This window comes from Athene cunicularia (assembly GCF_003259725.1).
Source record: "Athene cunicularia isolate RWA chromosome 2 unlocalized genomic scaffold, athCun1 chr2_part1, whole genome shotgun sequence".
Taxonomy (NCBI): domain Eukaryota; kingdom Metazoa; phylum Chordata; class Aves; order Strigiformes; family Strigidae; genus Athene; species Athene cunicularia.
The window spans coordinates 139,225,134-139,242,830 of NW_020799095.1; the positions used below are offsets into that span (position 1 = coordinate 139,225,134).

Consider the following 17,697-nt stretch of genomic DNA (forward strand, 5'->3'; position numbering starts at 1 on the left):
TTATTTTTTGTCCTCTCACAGATCAAAGAGTATCCTTTCCTGCATGAACTAAGACATGTTTGCATAAATGTCAGCTCACTTCTAAGGACAGCCTTGCACTACAGGCAGCCAGTTTTATCTTCAGAGCTCAATTTGAAAAAGGAGACATCAAATGAGTTGATCCCAATGCTGCTTCCAAGATCAAATTTAAGAAAGGACAGGTGTTCACATACATTATTTATACTCAAACACAGACCCAGATGGATCTAGAACCTCCAAACTTCTTCTGCCAGTATCCTCTGGGTGGTGGGAATAATGCTACAGCAAACAGAAACCTGTTCACTTGGGAATGAAAGGGCTATGGTATTCACGTACAATTTTACTTGTTTAGATCATGTATTTAATTTTGATGGATGCATATTTGAAAAGTCCTCAGTGAGCAAAACTGGCTGTTTACACGGGGGTCTAGGGGTGTTGGAGGACAGGCAAGACTGCTGTATATCCACATCTATAAATCCAGTTCAGTTTTTCATAGGAGCATTGTTCTAAAGCAATGGAAAGTTAAAAACCTGATCATTTTCTTTTTCTGTTCTAACTGCAAATAGCAATTGTGTCCCCAGTGCCACCTTTCTAACTCAGCAGCAAAGGGACAAGGGTACAGTCTGGGCACAGGAACAGTATTGCTGCTCTGCAGTGGCCAGAAGGCAGTGGTTTGGTCTCCTTACGTCAGTGGCAGGCCATGAAATCTCAGGAAAGCAGGTGACTTCGTTAGATTCTATAAAGCTATGCTTGGTAAGAACGGAAAAAAGATCCCAAGTCCACCACTGTCTTCACACTTTACCTTTTCACTCTGTTTGCACTGGAATGAAACCTGTTCTGCTGCATGCATGAACCTCTGGAAATGCTGAGGAGCCAGGCTAGGCTTGTCTCCATGACCCAAATGCACTCTGTTTTTCTACTCTTGAAAAATAAACAGATTAGTAAGTTTGGTCCATCATACAATAAATAATTTTTGTGCACAAACAGATCTGACTCACAACAGCCCAATGGTGCATGCTACCAATGCGGCAAGCTGCTTGCTGTGAATGCAATGTGTTCCCCAACTACAGGAAAGCAAAGGGATACAGCTGCTGAAGGGTGATGTGAAATTAAAGAGGGAATGAAACGTGTGATCTTATTTAATCACACCTGGTGTTTCAATTTTTCAGTAACAGCACCCTGCTAGACTGTGTCAAATCGGTTCTACAAAGAAAAAAAAAATTATGGATGGAAAATGAATTAACTCTTTCATCCCTGCTGTTAAGACTTTATACCAGTCAGAAACATCTCTGGCAGTGGCTGTTAAGAATCCTTTTTTCTCAGATGAAAGGTGCTCAGCACCTGGCTAAATGGAGCTCAGTGGATGATAGTGCTTCTGTGCCAGCAGGTGAGCATGTGCCCTCCACACTGATAGAAGCACAAGTCATGTGTGTGTCTATAACCTATTATTACACAAAAGAAATCTTCCTGGTCAGAATCAACTTGAAGGACTGAAGTGACACACTGGGACCACTTGTTTCTATTTGTTTCCTTAGGTGGGTGGCACATATGTGCAGAGAGACAGACAGAGGAAGCAGGACAGCTGGGGACAGCAGAATGCAAAAGGGCAGAAAGCAGCTCATCCCTTGCCTTGGATGCTCTGCTCAGCACAGATTTCCTGTGAGAAGAAAATTTATCCCAGCAATTACCTGGTTTCTGTTTTCCTTTGGGCTTTCCTTTTTTGAAGATTGTTTGTTTGGTTTAAGTCTTATTTTGCAGTTTGGGTTAATATTAAACGTCAAACATAATTTGATTCTGCAGGCATTGCATTGTGTGATTACTAAGTCCCATTGGCTAGTCAGACACTGTTTCTCAGTGTGTCCTATGTACTAATAAATCACTTCTGGTAATAGACAGCAAGGTGCTCTATCTAATGTAAAAAATTGTAATTGTGGTCAAATGTTCCATTCTTCAGGGAAAAGGAAAAAAAAATATCCTTCCATATGATTTCACTCAGCAGCAGAAAATAAAAAGCCAAGGTATAATTAGCTTAACATAACCATCTTTATATTAAATTCATAGAGAAGAAAATCAAACATGAAAAATAACTAGCCCGCTCCCATTCTGGTCTCCTCATTGAATTAATGTCACCAGTACAGCACCGGATAAAGAAAGATATAAAAGGCTACTGTCTGGATGAGCTTTGTGTTTGGAGAGTATTTAGTTTTTAAGGGGAGAAAATTCTTTATGTAAGTGTTACCTATTTAAGAAATTGGTATTTATTAGGACAGTATTGTCTCAAAAGATGTCCAGTTTTTACAGTATGGATTCAGCCAATTTACTGAGAAACTAAGGCATTAAAGCAAATACCTCAGAACAGTTCTAAGAACATCTGAGTCTCTTCATCATTACTTGTACAACTCATACTCAAAGAGATTCTCACACCAAGGAGCATTTTTTTGGGTAATAAATAAAAAGGCATTGTAAAAGACCTCCATAAATAGAAGACGCTAACACTACAACATAAGGGATTAATTTAAACCAGGATTATTTAAAATGCTGAACATAATCACAGTTCAAATTAACAAGAAGGAACCCTTGGTTTAAATCAGTTCTATTCTTGTTTTGCATTTTTAATTTGTGTTTTCCTTTGGTAGACAGAACCATGCATAGAACTGGACTTCAAAAAAATCACCTAGTCTACCCCTCCACTTGAGGCAAAGAAATATTCTCACAGGTGACTCTTACCTATTCCTCACCTCTCTCCTCTCCTCTTATTCCCCCAACTACTCCACTCTAATACGCTTACACTAAGTTTCTAATACCCAAACGAAACCTTATTAGGTGCAAACTCAACTAATTACTTTCCCTCTTACCTTTGGGTAGGTAGAGAGGACAAGGGTAAATACCAGTATGATTTTATATTACAAATCCTTTAATATACCTGAAAGATTGTGCTTCTTTCCAACTTTGTCCTTGCATCCTGGACCTAACTTCCAGTATTTCCTCACTGGTCTTTTCTAAATGTCTGCTTGCTCCTACAGCACTCTTCCTGGCTTTCCCCAGTTTGTCTATACTGTTTCATGGTGTGAAGCCCGCTCTGGACACTATCCCAGCAGAGCGATAGAGCCAGCAGAAAAAAGTTGTTTATCCTATGGCTTACATGCAAGACTCCCACTTACAGTAAAGTCTGCTCGCTTCCCCATTTTCTCCCCCAGCTGTACCACAACATTGACTCATGTTCAGCTTGTGATATCCCGACACCACATGCTCTTTCACAGTACTGTCAATTACTCAGATATCCCTCGTCTGCATACATACACTTGTTTTCCCTTCCTCACTGCAGGCCTTCTTACTTACATTTGCTGAATTCCCATCTTACTCATTTTAACCATTTCTGCATTTTATCAAGATCACTTCAGACTCTAAACCTGCCCTTCACAATATCCAAAGCCTACTGCAGCTTGCAGTCCCTCTCACACTGCCTTCTCCAGTCCATTGTCCAAGACACTAATGAAAACCATGAGCAGCACATGACCTGGGGCACAATCTAACAGCACTGCACTTCAGGTTCCCTCCCCATCTGCCAAACAAGCAGTAACTATTCCTTGAACACGGTACTTCAACCAGGCCTTCACCCACCTCACAGTAATTTCACCTAGACGATTTTTCCCTTGTTTACTTGTAAGAAGGTTATGGCTTTCTGCAACACTGCCAAAAGCCTTACTAAAGACATACCTACTACTTCTATCTCCTACACCTCTTACTCCATTCAGAAAGAAAATTAGAGAGGTTTGACACTTTTTTTTTTTTCCTTAACAAATCCACACTGGTTGTTTTCCTATCAGCTTATTATCCTATAGGTGTTGACAAATTGATTAATAATTTTCTAGAGCATTTCACCATGTATCAAAGTTAAGCTGACAGGCTTCCTCATTTTAGTGTTTAAGTTTGCCCTTCCTCATCCTTCACAAGTTCTTAAAGATAAAAGCTAAAGTTCAGGGCTGGTTTCATTTGACTCCCAGGTACTCAGGGGTTAGTTTCAGGAGACCCCTATGACTTGACTGCCTCCAGCTTCTCTCCATATATTTCATGTATGTCCCCCATTCCAGCTTGTGCTCTTCTCCCTCTATTTAACTATTCCAAACACTCAGCCACAATTAACCTGTTTGGGAAAACTGAATCCGAGAAAGGCTGGTGTTCATCCTCCACTTTGTGACCAGCTTTCCCTTCCTTGTCCACAAAGTAACAGAACCCTAATTTCCTTCTTTCCCTTATTTCTATAGTCTTAAAACCCCTGAATTTTAATACCCCTTACAGTTGCAATGCATTAAATTACACGTTTGTGCTACTTATAAAAAATTTCCCTTAGCTATGAATTCTCTTGTTCCCACTAGTTGTAACATTCATGATTTTCAAGTATTTGAAGAGGGCCTGAAGTACCTGTGATATTTTGTGTCTTCCTCCTTCAGTGGAACAGTCTGCTGCCATGACTGTAGTATTTCGCCTTCCAAAATATTGTCAGTTCCTTGAAATTTCTTTTCCCTCTCTTCCTAGCCCTTGCCTATCTATTTCAAAGTTCAAAGAAACTAATTCTTTTAAAGCCTTTTGACATTATTCAACTGCTTTTACCCATTCCTTCCTCTCCTTCAGATCAGAAACTCTTTTGTGATCATTTTCACTCACAAAATCCTTCTGTCTTCAAATTCTCAACCACTTCCTCCTGATTACTCAGAATAAAGCATAAAGTAAATTCCTTCAATAATTTCCTTTGCCCTCAGAAACAAAAGTAACCCTCTCTAGTTTTTAACTCTTATTAGATAGCCTAGACATGATTCACTTGACCAAGGGTAGGCATCTATTCAGCTTGTCATACCAGAGAAGGGATCAGGATCTCCCAAAGTGAGATTCAATTTGCACCATAGTAGATGCCTAAAGCAAATCACATAAAACATCTCTAATGGTTCCTACTCCTCTTAGAGTGACCCACAAAGGTCAATTAGCTCACACACTGGCATCTATCAATCACAGAACCATGCAGGATGACAGGCACCTCTGGAGGTCTCTAGTCCAGAGAGACCTGCTCAGAGAAGAGTAAGTGTTAGAGCAGATTGCTCTGGGCCATGTCCAGTTGAGTTTGGAATACCTGCAAGGATGAAGATCCACTCTCTCTGGGCCTGTTCCACTTTTTTCTCCCTTTCTTCTCCCTTTTTTCTCCCCCCTTACATTTAGTTAGAATTTTCCGTATTACAGCTTGTGCCCATTGACTCTCGTTCTGGCCCCATGCACATCTGAGAAGAAACTGGTTCTGTCTTTTCTGCAGTTGCAGACAACAGTAAGACCCCTCAAACCTTGTCTTCAGGCTGAACAAACCCAGCCCTCACCTTCTTTTCCTACATCATGTGCTCCACCCCTGTCTGCCTTGGTGACCTATCCATTGACTCACTTCAGTTTGTCAGTGTCTTTCTCATACTGAGCGCAAAACTGCACAGACTGCTCAAGATGTCATCTCAGTAGTGCCAAACAGAAGGGAATGATCAGTTCCCTTGACCTGCTGGCTACACTGCTGCTTGTACATCACAGCATGTTGTTGCCCTCCTTTGCAGCAAGGGCACACTGCTTGTTCATATTTAAATTGTAGTTTATCAAGATCCCAAGGTATTTTTCAGCAAAGTGCTCCCCAGCCAGCCAGCCCCCAGCCTGTACTGGTACAGGGGGTTATTCCATCACAGATGCAGGACTCTGTTTAACTTCCTAAGGTCTCTGTCAGCCCACTTTTCCAGTCTGTCCAGATGTCTCTGAGAGACAGTGCTGCCCTCCAGCACATCAAGCGCTGTCCTCAATTTGGTATCGTCCCACAAATTTGCTGAGGGTGCACCCTGTCCCATCATTATGGTCACTAACAAACATATTTGGACAGTGTTGACCCCTGTATCAATCCCTTAGGGATGTCACTAAGTTGTCCATCCACTTCTTGTCTCCTTATCTATTCCATAAATCAGCAATTTGGTTACAAGGACACTGTGGGAGACCACATGAAAGGTGTTTGTAAAGTCCCGGTTGTGAAAGATGAGAAACCAGGCCTGCGAGTGGGACGTGACACAGGTATACAACATGCACCGCTCCTCCCTTGTCCACACAGCCAGTTCTCTCACCACAGAAGTCAAACAGGATGTTTTGCCCTTAGTAAACCCACGTTGGCTCCTCCCAGCTACCTCCTTGTCCTTTGTGTGCCTGGACCTCTAAACCAGAAAGGATTACTTGCTCCTCTGTGTCCTCCATACAACTACTTTCTGTTAATAGTTCCTGATAGTTAAAATGCTCCTTACCCATTGGACCTCTCCTATCAATACTTCTGTTATCTATTCAAAAATACCAAAACTATTTGTCATAAGCTTGTGGGCAGTTGACTCCAGATGTAAGACTGAACTTGTCAGCTTGTTGACATAAATTTAAATATAACATGTATCAATAAATATGACATTTCTTTTTCAGTTAACACAACCTACAGATATTTATTTACACAACTGGCACTTTTATACACAATTCTCTATTGATTTTCATACCATGTGTTCTCATTATATTTGGGCACGAGTAATGATAAACTATGCTAGGTAGGGTTGGGGGGGGGATTCATGTTAAGTTCTAGTTACAAAATAGATCTTAGTATGTAAAAGTGAAATGCAGCAAAAATGTCGAAGAACAGTATTTTCCAAATAAGCCACATAATCAAGGCAAAAATAAGCTTATCATTATACTTTTAAAGTAATTGGTCTCATTAAGCAAGGAAGCATTACCTTGGTGAACTGAATGTCAGTTCTGGTTGCCATATTTCTCAAGATTGCAGAACTGGCAGATCTTATCCTCTACTGCACAGATTTTGTTTACAGATTAAAAGAGGAAAACAAGCTTTTCAGCTTTTTTTTTCCTCCAAAGTGTTTTTTTTACTTTTGAATGAAATAGTCACTGAATTGAAATAGCTGAACAAACATGAAAGAGATATTATCTCTGCACCTGCAGAAGTAAAAAAAGTTAGCTCTTCAACAACAGGTGTTTAACCAGTGACTTTCACCAGTTCTGTTGTCTGACTTCCCTTGCATTTCAGCAGCATGTACTCACTGCTATACACTTGAAAAATATGAATTTAAATAATTACAAGAACCTGTAAGATCTAACTTTACTTTGCTGTCTGAAATTCAAATAAATCCAATGTACTTTTCTTCAAAAAAGTAAATATGTAGCACAGTTTTAATTTAAAATCACATTAAATATTTCATACCCACTTTGCACTGCATGGTTTGCAACTGTTGGAAATACTGCAGTATGTTAGCACGATTTTTAGTTCTTTGATTTTTTTGAAGAGGAAGGAAGAAAAAACCACGACAGATACCTTGCTGTGAAAAAAGATGCAGAAGCGCATGCTGCTTCATCCCCCATAGAATCCAAGTGTCTGGTGGGGGAAGAAACAGGAATGGGGTAGATGTGAATAAAATCAGCTTTTGATATTCAGAACTGTGTTGCAATAACTTTTGAGCAAACATGTTGCTGGCTTCAAAAAGCTATTATTTCATTCTTTTGCAATTGTAATACAGGTTTTAAAATTTCAAGCTATTCAAGCTGTAACATGGACAATAAAGAGATGGTTGTAAATAGGAACTAGAGATGCTAAACCCCACACAACTGGGCATGGATGAATTTTATTTTCTGTTTGGCACATCTGTCAAGCACCTAGATCTGATGTGCTGATAAAACAAGACAGCTTAAGGCAATAAACATGTCAGATCCATCTGTTCTTCAGGACTTTGAGAAGAAAAAGAATTGCTCCCTGTGGTATTCTGTACACTTGAGACCACTCTGGAGAGGTTTCCCTATGTGGCTGACAGCGATTCAGCTTTATCAGCTTAAGCCAGTGGGTTTCCGACCATGTTCCCTGTCTTTCACCTGGGCACGTTGTGTACCCTTGGCTTCCACTTCCTTCTCTCCAGTCTGAGAATTGGTGGCTGGACAGGGATGCCATCATGTTGGAAAGGCTTTGGCAAAGTCAGGAAACAAAACACAGAAAGCAAGAGTGAAGCCCATACTGAGTCTACCCAATCCAGGATCCTGGCTTCATCAGTGGCTCTCAGCAGCTGCAGGCACCCCACTCAGCATCTCAGACCCTGTTCACACCCACCATCTCCTCTGCTTTCTTAGAGCTACACCACCCCTTCTCATACTAATCCCCTGCTACATCCAGAACTCCCACTGTGAATACCCCAATAAGGGCAGATTTCATATCCCTCGAAACACAAGTCAGTTGTCTAAGTGACTGAAGGCAATCCTGAACAGTACTGCTCCTATTTATCACTCATTTGCTCAGCTCTCCAAAGCATGGCTGCAGCCAACATTGAACTACACCACTAGCAGCTACCAAAGAGCCACCCACTCACTGCATGGCTCCAAATGCTGACCACACCAATTGGAGCAGAACAAGCACAGAACAGTTGACAAGGCTGAGGTGTTCATGACAGAAATCATCTTCCAGCTGTGTTTTAACAAAAACCACATTTGAGCCACCTGCAGCCCACATTCAAGTAGTTTGGCAGCCATTCAAGGGATGTGCTGTTTTCTCACAGGAAGGTGGAATTAAGGTTTTTTTTACAGAATATATATACAGAATATACAACACACTGATACTGGGCTGACTATAGATCTTTAACTCAAGTAACACGCATTCATTCCTTGCTTTTGACTGGCAGGAGAAAAGAGGGAAGGAGGTCCCTAGCCTAAATGAACACAGGACATCCAGATAATAAGCACAAAGTTCATCTGCCTTCCGGAGTAAGCAGCACTCAGGTTTGGCCATAGGAAAGCAGGAAACAAGTATGCAAAAGCTCCTTTGTACCATGTACTGTTCACATAAACTTATTATCCAACCCACCTGAAAAGCAAACAGCCAAGAAGATGAAGCTCACTGGACAAGATCCTGCTTTGCTCAGCTCTTCCAGATTAGTCCCAATTTTGAGAGGTCCTTAACCTTGTTTCAACTTCCCCCTAAATATTTAAAGCTAACATTGGTCTGCCAGTGTCGAATCCAGGCTGTAACAGTTCTATTGAGAATCACTTGCTCTAGCTCGAAACCACACTGACTCTAATGAAGCAAGATGGTCAAACATCTTATTCTCTGATACGCAGTACTCCATGTGCAGTACACACAAGAAAGTCAGGCATAAATATTATGAGAGGGGATGGAAAGGGACCATGGAGCTGGAAGGTGCCCTTTCCAGAAACTGCAGTCTCTGCCATGCAGTGCCAGAAGGAGCTGGTCTGCAGATCACAGGCATGCATGTGTGGATGCAGACCTCGGATGGGCAGGTGAATATGTATAAATCAACTTTCCCTTCATCTTATCATGCAGAACAGATGTAAATAAACAATCTGCAATGTGGGTCACAGGATGGACAGGGGCTCTGATGAAGCCTGCAGAAAAAGGGGATGGAGTTGAGGGGCAAATCGTAAAAGTCTCACAAGGCATGAGATGGGACAAAGCTGGACCAGTCCCATACTGTCTTATTCTGCTAAGCACCAGAGGTGAAGAATTAAACATATCGCCCACTATAGTTCAAGAAAGTAATGCATATTATCAGTTACTTAAAAAGGCTGGCAAAAATTGTGAAGGAACAAAACAAGCAATCAGAGCTGAGGGTCTGATTACTGAAACCCAGAAATATCCTTTCGGAAAGCTGGCCTTATTTGCTGCAAATCAGTTTCAGCAGCCAATTTGAAGCTAGCACACCAGCATGCTGTTATATGTAAGCTAATAAGCACTTACTATTGATGGTTTCTGCAGTGGCTGTTTAATTTTTAATCATATCCTTAATTTACTGTTTACGTTTTTATCCAATTAGAGTGTGTGCATGTGTGTGCATCTGTGTGACAGAGAGAACATGGAAAACTGTGTTTATTCAGAAGTACAATGCATTGCTTTCTAAATGAGGAGATAACGTGTGTCTCCTGCTTGAAATTTTTTCACATAGCCCTTATTTTTCAGAATGCCATCTCAGGCTGCTGTGTTATGTTGCACCATTCTGTTGTTAGAAATGGGCACCACTGACCTCTCTGTGCAATACTGTACCTGGAGTTTGGAACTGAATGTCATTAAAATAGCCAGTGCTAAGAAACAAGCAGTTTTACTGGCACTTTGCTGAACAAAATCCCAGCATCCCTTTTCATCTGTAGATCAGACATTTAGGTAACACCCTGGGACACCCTCATCCTCCTCATTCCCATTTCAACCTTTCATTAGATTCCTATAGTCATAAAATCTAGATGCACTGAAGGGATGGAAGATGGATCATTTATTTTTAAGCACTGACAATCTTTCATAGCGATAGACAATAAAGTTCTCAATTACAGAGGGAGAGTAAATAAACCAAAGGATAGAGCTTCGAAAAGTGCTGGTTGATGATGGAAGGATAAAGATTAGAACATCTCAGAGTCCAAGAGATGAGCTAATCACAAATAAAATAATATTAGATTCCTATTGTTATCTAACATGCTGGTTGGTGTAATGCCAGTGATTAAAAAAAAAAAAAAAATCAAAAAAGGAAAGCCAGAAATACGCTCAGCGGAGGCATAATGTGGTTGATATGGATCCTGGCAGAACTCTCAGGAGGTGACCTGACACCCAGCGCAACTCCCTGTGCCTGCACCCTCCACATTCAGACTGCCTCCAGTCACAGGCTCAGCTGTACAGCAAATTAGGACAGGCAGTAACAGGACTGCATGCTCCTCAGAGACTGCTCTCACTCCCAGCAGGCAGTGGCTGAAGGGAAAAGGCAAGACCCTTTGTTTCCCCCACACAGCATCTACTTCAAGAGAGATGATAGCAGATACCTGAAGAGTTCCACAGCAAAGATTTAAATGGAGGTGTCTGATCAGGACTCGCAGCCTCCTCCTGCCATGTTCATGGCTCAGCACCTGGATAGTCACATCCTACTGCAGCTGTACTCCCTGCATCCTTGAGAGCTAAGCTGAAAAACCCAGACTGGCATCTACTTTAATTTACTCTCAGAAAGAAAAAAAAAAAAAAAAAGATGCAATTCTATCCCTCTGCAAATATAACACCTCCAATTTCACCTCTTTTTCTCTACAGCACAAGAAAGGTAAAGATAGGAAATCAATACATTCATAGAAAAATTAAACACCTAAAAGTTCCCATAGCAGGAAGAAACTAAATGGCTATGGCTATAGATGTCTTAATAGTGGCAGAACAGGTTGGATTAACGTGCTGATGTAAAAGACTAACAAATAGAGAAGAATAAATTGCTTTTCGAGTAAATGATACAGATTGCAGCACCCTTTTTCAGAAGCCCATCACAGTCTGTAGCCAAAGCACGGGGCACTTACACGCCTTCATGCAGGAACCATTCCTAAAAACACCCACCCCGAGGAATGTTGCTGCTGTGTGTGCACAGCCCTGCACTCCAGGAACTGGACTCCTGTGTTTAAAACAAAAGCCATCTGCATCAGCCAGGCAGCCTAAAAAGGCAGCTTCAGTTCTTGTTTTCTTCTTTGCCCTCGGGAGCGGGAACTTTGCAGCAAGGAAGGAGGAGGCTGTGTAATAAAAGGGAGACAGGAAGGTCTCCAGTAGGCTCTGGTCCTAAAGATAGCAATGAAACTAGCACGAAGGGAAGGAGGAAATCACCCTCCCACATAAGAGGAAACCCCAAAATAAAACCTTTTGGCAGATGGTAAAAGGCTTTAGCATTCAATAAAACGAACGAGCTCATGAGAATGCAAGAGAGCTTTAAAGGAGACACAGAAAGCCCAAACAAAAGACATATAAAGAAGCTTGGTTTTTTAGTTGCTCTTCTGTGTTATTATTTCAAGTCATTTTATGATAGGTTTTACCAGCTTTCCTATTTAATTGAAACTATGAAGTTCACGGTTTTCAATAGACTTACACCTTCATTGCCTGTACTAATTAATTATATGAAAGGGAAAAAATTTTCAGCAAGTTTTCTGAATTATAAAGCAAAAGTTCAGTTCCCAATGAACATTTCATCTGGGGCTCTCAGCCTGGTCCCGGCCTTCCTGTGTAAGACTGGATCCAGCTCCACAGAGGCAACAAAAGCCACAATCAAATAATAATAATAGTTTAATATTTCTATCAGGCTCAACAACATCTAGATGAAAGGAAGAACTCAGAGGACTAGGATCTGTCTAACTGTAGTTATTAAAGAACTCATGTCTGAGAAAAATTGCCGAACCACAGGTAAATTATAAACCTATCCCAAGAAATTATATAAAATAAGTCCCTGTCTGCTTCAGACTTAAGGACCATTTAAATGTAAGAACAAGTAAGAACACAATGCCAAAATCCCTTAACCCAGAACTTGTAACTCATTAATTTTAACCTTTTTGGTTGATGTTTTAATTCTACTACCATGAGCAGTAGTTAGCTCAGTTACAAAAATGTTCATAGAAAGTAACAGAATATGAAAGATGATGTTAACTATTGTACAAAAAAAAAAAGGCAATTTAAGGGCACAACATAAGCAGAATTTGCCAACAGGTACAGATAAAGACAAAATTAATATACTAAGGCAGTAGAATGTTGGTGTCAAATTAAAAGTGGGTAATGTCACTTGTTATATGCTTCATGCTGAGAAGCAAAAAATGGGAAGAGCTACTGCATATTTTTCCTCTATTTAATTTTAGCCATCCCAAATTAGATGGCGAGTCCTCTAATAGAGGCAGGAACATCTAGAGGGGCAATGCATTGCACCTATCATGGGCATCTGTTTTAGAAGGGCACCTCTCTGGAGGTGGCCGTTGTTCTTCATTGATTATTTGAGGAACGTGAACAATGAGTTCAACCAGACAGCCAACTTTTTGTTGGCTAATGTAAGAAGCAACAAAGACACTTCAAACTACTCAAGCTAAAAGACAGTATACTTGTTTTTATCTTTGATTATGACATTTTAGTAAAGAAAACGAATAAAAAGAGTAAGATAAAAGCAAGTTTTGTGGCTTTCATTTTCAACAGTGATTATGAAATTAGGATTACAAATAACATAGGCAGTACATCATCAAAAGAGATTTTGAGACCAAGTGAAAACTAGGCTTTATGTAACCCTAGTTTTAAAGAGAAAAAAAATATCAAAGTTGTATTTTTGATGCAATAAAATCAGCAAGAGATCATATTTTTCAATTTTAGATAGACCTATGTTGGGTTAGAGAACAGAACACTTATGTTTCTGTATTTGTGGTTTTAATTAAGCTACTAAAAAGGTTTATGGATTTGATTCAAAGGTCAGAAAAGTCATTGGTACCCTTCATTGATTTGAATGGTCTTTATAGTCTCATGCTGTAGAGGAAAAATGGGGTTGATCCCGTTCTCATTTTAACTAGTTTCACATTTCGCTGAAATCAATGGAGCATGACTCCTTCATTTGCCCTCACAGAACCAGGAGCAAAGTTGAGGTCTCAGATTTTCAAAGGGAGATAATTGGAATAAAACCAACCCGTAGCTGGTGGTAGACATAAACTGACATTCTTAGTGGAGTAGCCACTCTTGCTATTTGCTCACAGTACTAAAATTGATGCAGAATGTGTGCATGAAGAGTATGGATCAAGTTTTAAGTCAGCTAAAGACTTTCCCAAAGACTCTAGCTAAATCAATTATAAGCAGCAGAAACTTAAAGAAGACACTAGCTTTAGGTGCTCCTGATTCCTAGAGACATCCCTGATAAAAAGATTCCTATCTTCTGGTCCCAGCATCTGTTTACATTGCTCACCTAAATAGCATGGGTTCTCATAATGTGGATCATGAGAAAACACTGAAGAAATCAGTAAAACATATATTCTCATGCAAGAATGACCATACAATCAGCTAAGCTATGTAGAAGTACAGTAAAATTCCCACAGTGACATCCCCATTACTAGGGGGAACCAAAGAGCTCTCAATAATAGCAGTAACAGTATAATAAAGGAAAACATGAATTGCTGACAAAGCAACAGTCACACAACAGCTGATATTTAAGAAGGGAGAAAGAAAATTCATCAACAAACAATTCTAGCAAGCAAATATCAGTAAATTATAGTAATTCACTCGGGAAGAGCTTATTAGGATTAGAAGAAAATGAAACACTATTTTCACAGTGATAACTGAAAAAAGCTCTACACCTAAAGGAAACATTTTTTAAAAAAGACAAAAAAAGCTCATAGATGTCTCATTTTATGAAGATACATCCCAGCAAAAAGACATTCGTTACCTTGATGGGCTGTAAGGGCTGGCTGCTTTTCTATGACCCTCAAAAAACCATGCTCCAGGTTTAAGTAGAGATCTACAAAAGTCAACAACATCAGTGGTTAGTTCACAGTCAACAGCTCTAACAAAATGGATGGCAGCTGCACTGCTGGGCAAGTTTGAGTCTAGAGAAGAATGCATTCAGAAACTACCCAGTGACAACTGATTTGTCAGTGGAGCTTTAGAGGTAGGACTATCCCTCCCTTCCTCTTTTCTGCCCCTTTTCTCTAAAATATAGTTTGTTTACTTCAAAGTTTTTAAAGTTTAGACCGAGAATTGTAACTGCTGTGACACCATGGGAGTGATCAGCATAGAGAATTTTCAAAGGTCTATCTACATCCTTAATTGCCTGACACTTTTAAAAGCTGGTCCATTGTCTAAGACAATGCTGATTGCTCCTTCTGGCATCCAAGACTTTTTAAATACAGCTGGATCATTTTGGCACCTTATGACAGAAAATCACAAGGAGTGGCTGAAAAGCATTTCATACAGCTACACTCTCTGGAACAAGCTAAAGAAACTCCTCACCAGACAACTGTAGTCTAATAAGCCCTTTAAACACCCAGGGTAAAGGAAAATCAACAAAAGAAAACTAGAGCAGGAGGTAATTTATAAGGAGTCACATGGAAAAGATGAGGGGTAACAGGTACAAGTTACTCCTGGGGAGATTCTGATTGGACACAAGAGGAAGAGTTTTCGCAATGAGAATAATCAGCTATTGGAATAATCTCCCCAGGGAAGTGGTGGATTCCCCAATGTTGGAGACTTTTAAGATTCAGCTGGACAGGGTGACAGGTCACCTTGTCTAGACTGTGCTTTTGCCAAGAAAGGTTGGACCAGATGATACTTGAGGTCCCTTCCAATCTGGTGTTCTGTGATTCTATGATACTAATCTCTTGGCTCAACTTTATCAACAATCCTCAGTTACTCAGAAGTTCTTAAAGGAATGAAAGACAAAAAGGAATAGAGTAAGAAAGATGACTTTCCTATTTATTTCTCAAGAAGACTGGAATGACATAACACTTTAAAGAAAGAAGGAAATGTGATTACCATTACTTCTCCATCTCCACCTCTGATATACGCCAAAGAGGAAAGAGAAGAAAAAAACAGACAGCTTAAAAGACTTTGCAGAATAATTTTTAATAACAGAAGCTTTGCATTGCTGCTCCCTGAACAAAGGCATAATCAGAAAGAACCTCCTCTTCTTGCTGCGCAAGACCTTTTTTTCTTTCAGGCCTTTCTCTCAAAACCCAGCTCTTGAAAATTCTACACAACGGTACTCTCTCAACACAAAACCCCCAGAACTGGACTTCAGAGTCTGCCAGCTGACACTACCAACAGTAAGCCTCCCAACTGGTCTCAGTAAGGAATGAAAGAATTTGACAAAATTAATTGTTTCAAGGCTCAGGTGTTGGGGTTGCTTCAACTCCATCACAAATCATCAAATGTCACCTGATGGGTATCCCAGATGCAGTGAATGGGAAGATCTGAATCCCGTTTCTAATGAAGAGGACTCAAAACTCTAAGACCACATCAATGTGTATGCCTTCAGATTGCACTCAAGCTTGAAGGGGAACCTTGACATGCCTTTTTGTTCACATAAAAAAGTCTCTAACTTGCTTATCCCTACAGTTCCTAAGGATGAGATCTCCAGCTTTCTTGTATAGTTGAATGAGTATGCCAAGTCACAGTTCTGACAATTTATATCAGGCTGCCTGGATATAAAATGATGCATGCAGTCCTGAGTCTGGCTATTTTCTAATCAGGTTGTCTTCAGGTGGAAGTCATTGTACAAGCCAAATGTATGTAAAACAACTACTTTTGCAATGATGTGGATAAGCTTAACTGAGAATAAGCTCTAGGATGTGGACGTAACCTCAGTGTGGTTGAAGAGCATCAGAACTGTGTGGTATTGCCATGTGCATACTGCCTAAAACTCAATGCGTCATTCAGAAAAACAGTCAAATGACTCAAAGCCCTTACAGCTGATACCTTTGGAAAAACACTGAAACTCTTACAGAACTTGTCACTAAAGATTTTCTCAATGTATCCTTTCTTTGTACAGGCAGCTTGTAATGAGTCAGGTGACTGGGAGGTATTTTTACTGATAAAAGAAGGTAACACTATGCATAGCAGTATACATTTAAATTTTAGGATCACACAATACAGCTGTAGCTGAACTACAAACAGAAAAATACATTTTTGAAAAAACAATACCCTTCCACATTTCCGTTCACATTCATATTGCAAATTAAGGCTGCTGTATTAATTGCTGGAATTAGCACTTAAGTACAGGTGCTTTATGAATACTTAGGCTGCATAGAGGAAAATTGGGTACTTTTTGAAAACCGTTCAGAATTTTGTTAGAATTCAGAGCTCCTTAACATCAAGGACCACAAGATCATTGTTAATACACTTCAATTTATTATTTTATAGGGAATCAATTTCAATTAAAATCCATTCAAACAGTGACTGAAAAAATTCTATAATATTGATCTTACAGGGGAACCAGCATAGTTAAAATTATTAATCATACTTGAGAATGTCATAAAACACTGGGCTAGTACCCATGCTTTATGATCATGTCAAATAAAGAGTTTAAAAAAACCCACCCTGTCCTTTGAGGAAGATGCCAGAGATCTGCATACTGCTTAGTAATAAAGAAACAGTTCATAACACTGCTGACTGCCTATGTATAACTAAGTAAATGAAGGTGCTTTATCATATGAAGCATAAAAGCCATTAAGAGTAAACTTTTATTTGAATAGAAACACATTCATTTTAAAAATTGCATTGCAGAAAGGCTTTTAAAGAATGTGAATGAAAAAAAGAGAAGCTTTTAAATAAAACAGGTTCTTTTTACACAACTTAGAAAACAACTTTACAAAGGCATAAAAAGGAGAGGGTTTTTCTCTGCCTCCCTCGAATCTCTACAGTAATTATAAATCTTTATTGCACAGGCCATAAATGCTAGTAACAACAGGAAGAAAAATGCTTTTGAACTATTTGGCAATGTTCACCTTCAGGGATTCAACACAGAAAAACTTTATTTTACTTTTTCAAAAAGGCTTTAAGCGACTTTAATATTTGTTAAAAGTGCCAATAAGGTGAAACAAACAGAACACATTCATGCAGGCATCATCATCACCAGTTTCATAAAGATCAGAAAGATGGTGTTGCCAAAACACGTCCAGGTGAAAAGGCCAATACATCCAGCATTCAGACCAACTTTTCTCAGCGTAGGAGTTTACATCTAGGCAGAGCGAGTGGGAATTGATCGCACCTAAGTTTAGTCATCCACCACATAGACAAATACATCTGGCAGCCACACTGAGTTTCTCTAATAATGGAGAGCAACAGGAATCATTCATCTGACATCTCAGGTGTGACTGGTGTATCTGAAATAC

At 39.8% G+C, this 17,697-nt stretch overlaps 1 protein-coding gene across 1 annotated transcript in view; it reads right to left on the reverse strand.

Moving 5' to 3' along the window:
- SAMD12 (sterile alpha motif domain containing 12) overlaps positions 1-17,697 on the reverse strand; it is a 159,651-nt gene that overhangs the window by 66,089 nt on the left and 75,865 nt on the right. The window contains exon 5 of the mRNA XM_026841512.1: positions 14,256-14,327. Within this exon, the coding sequence (XP_026697313.1) occupies positions 14,256-14,327 (72 nt within the window). The remainder of the gene's footprint in view (positions 1-14,255; positions 14,328-17,697) is intronic.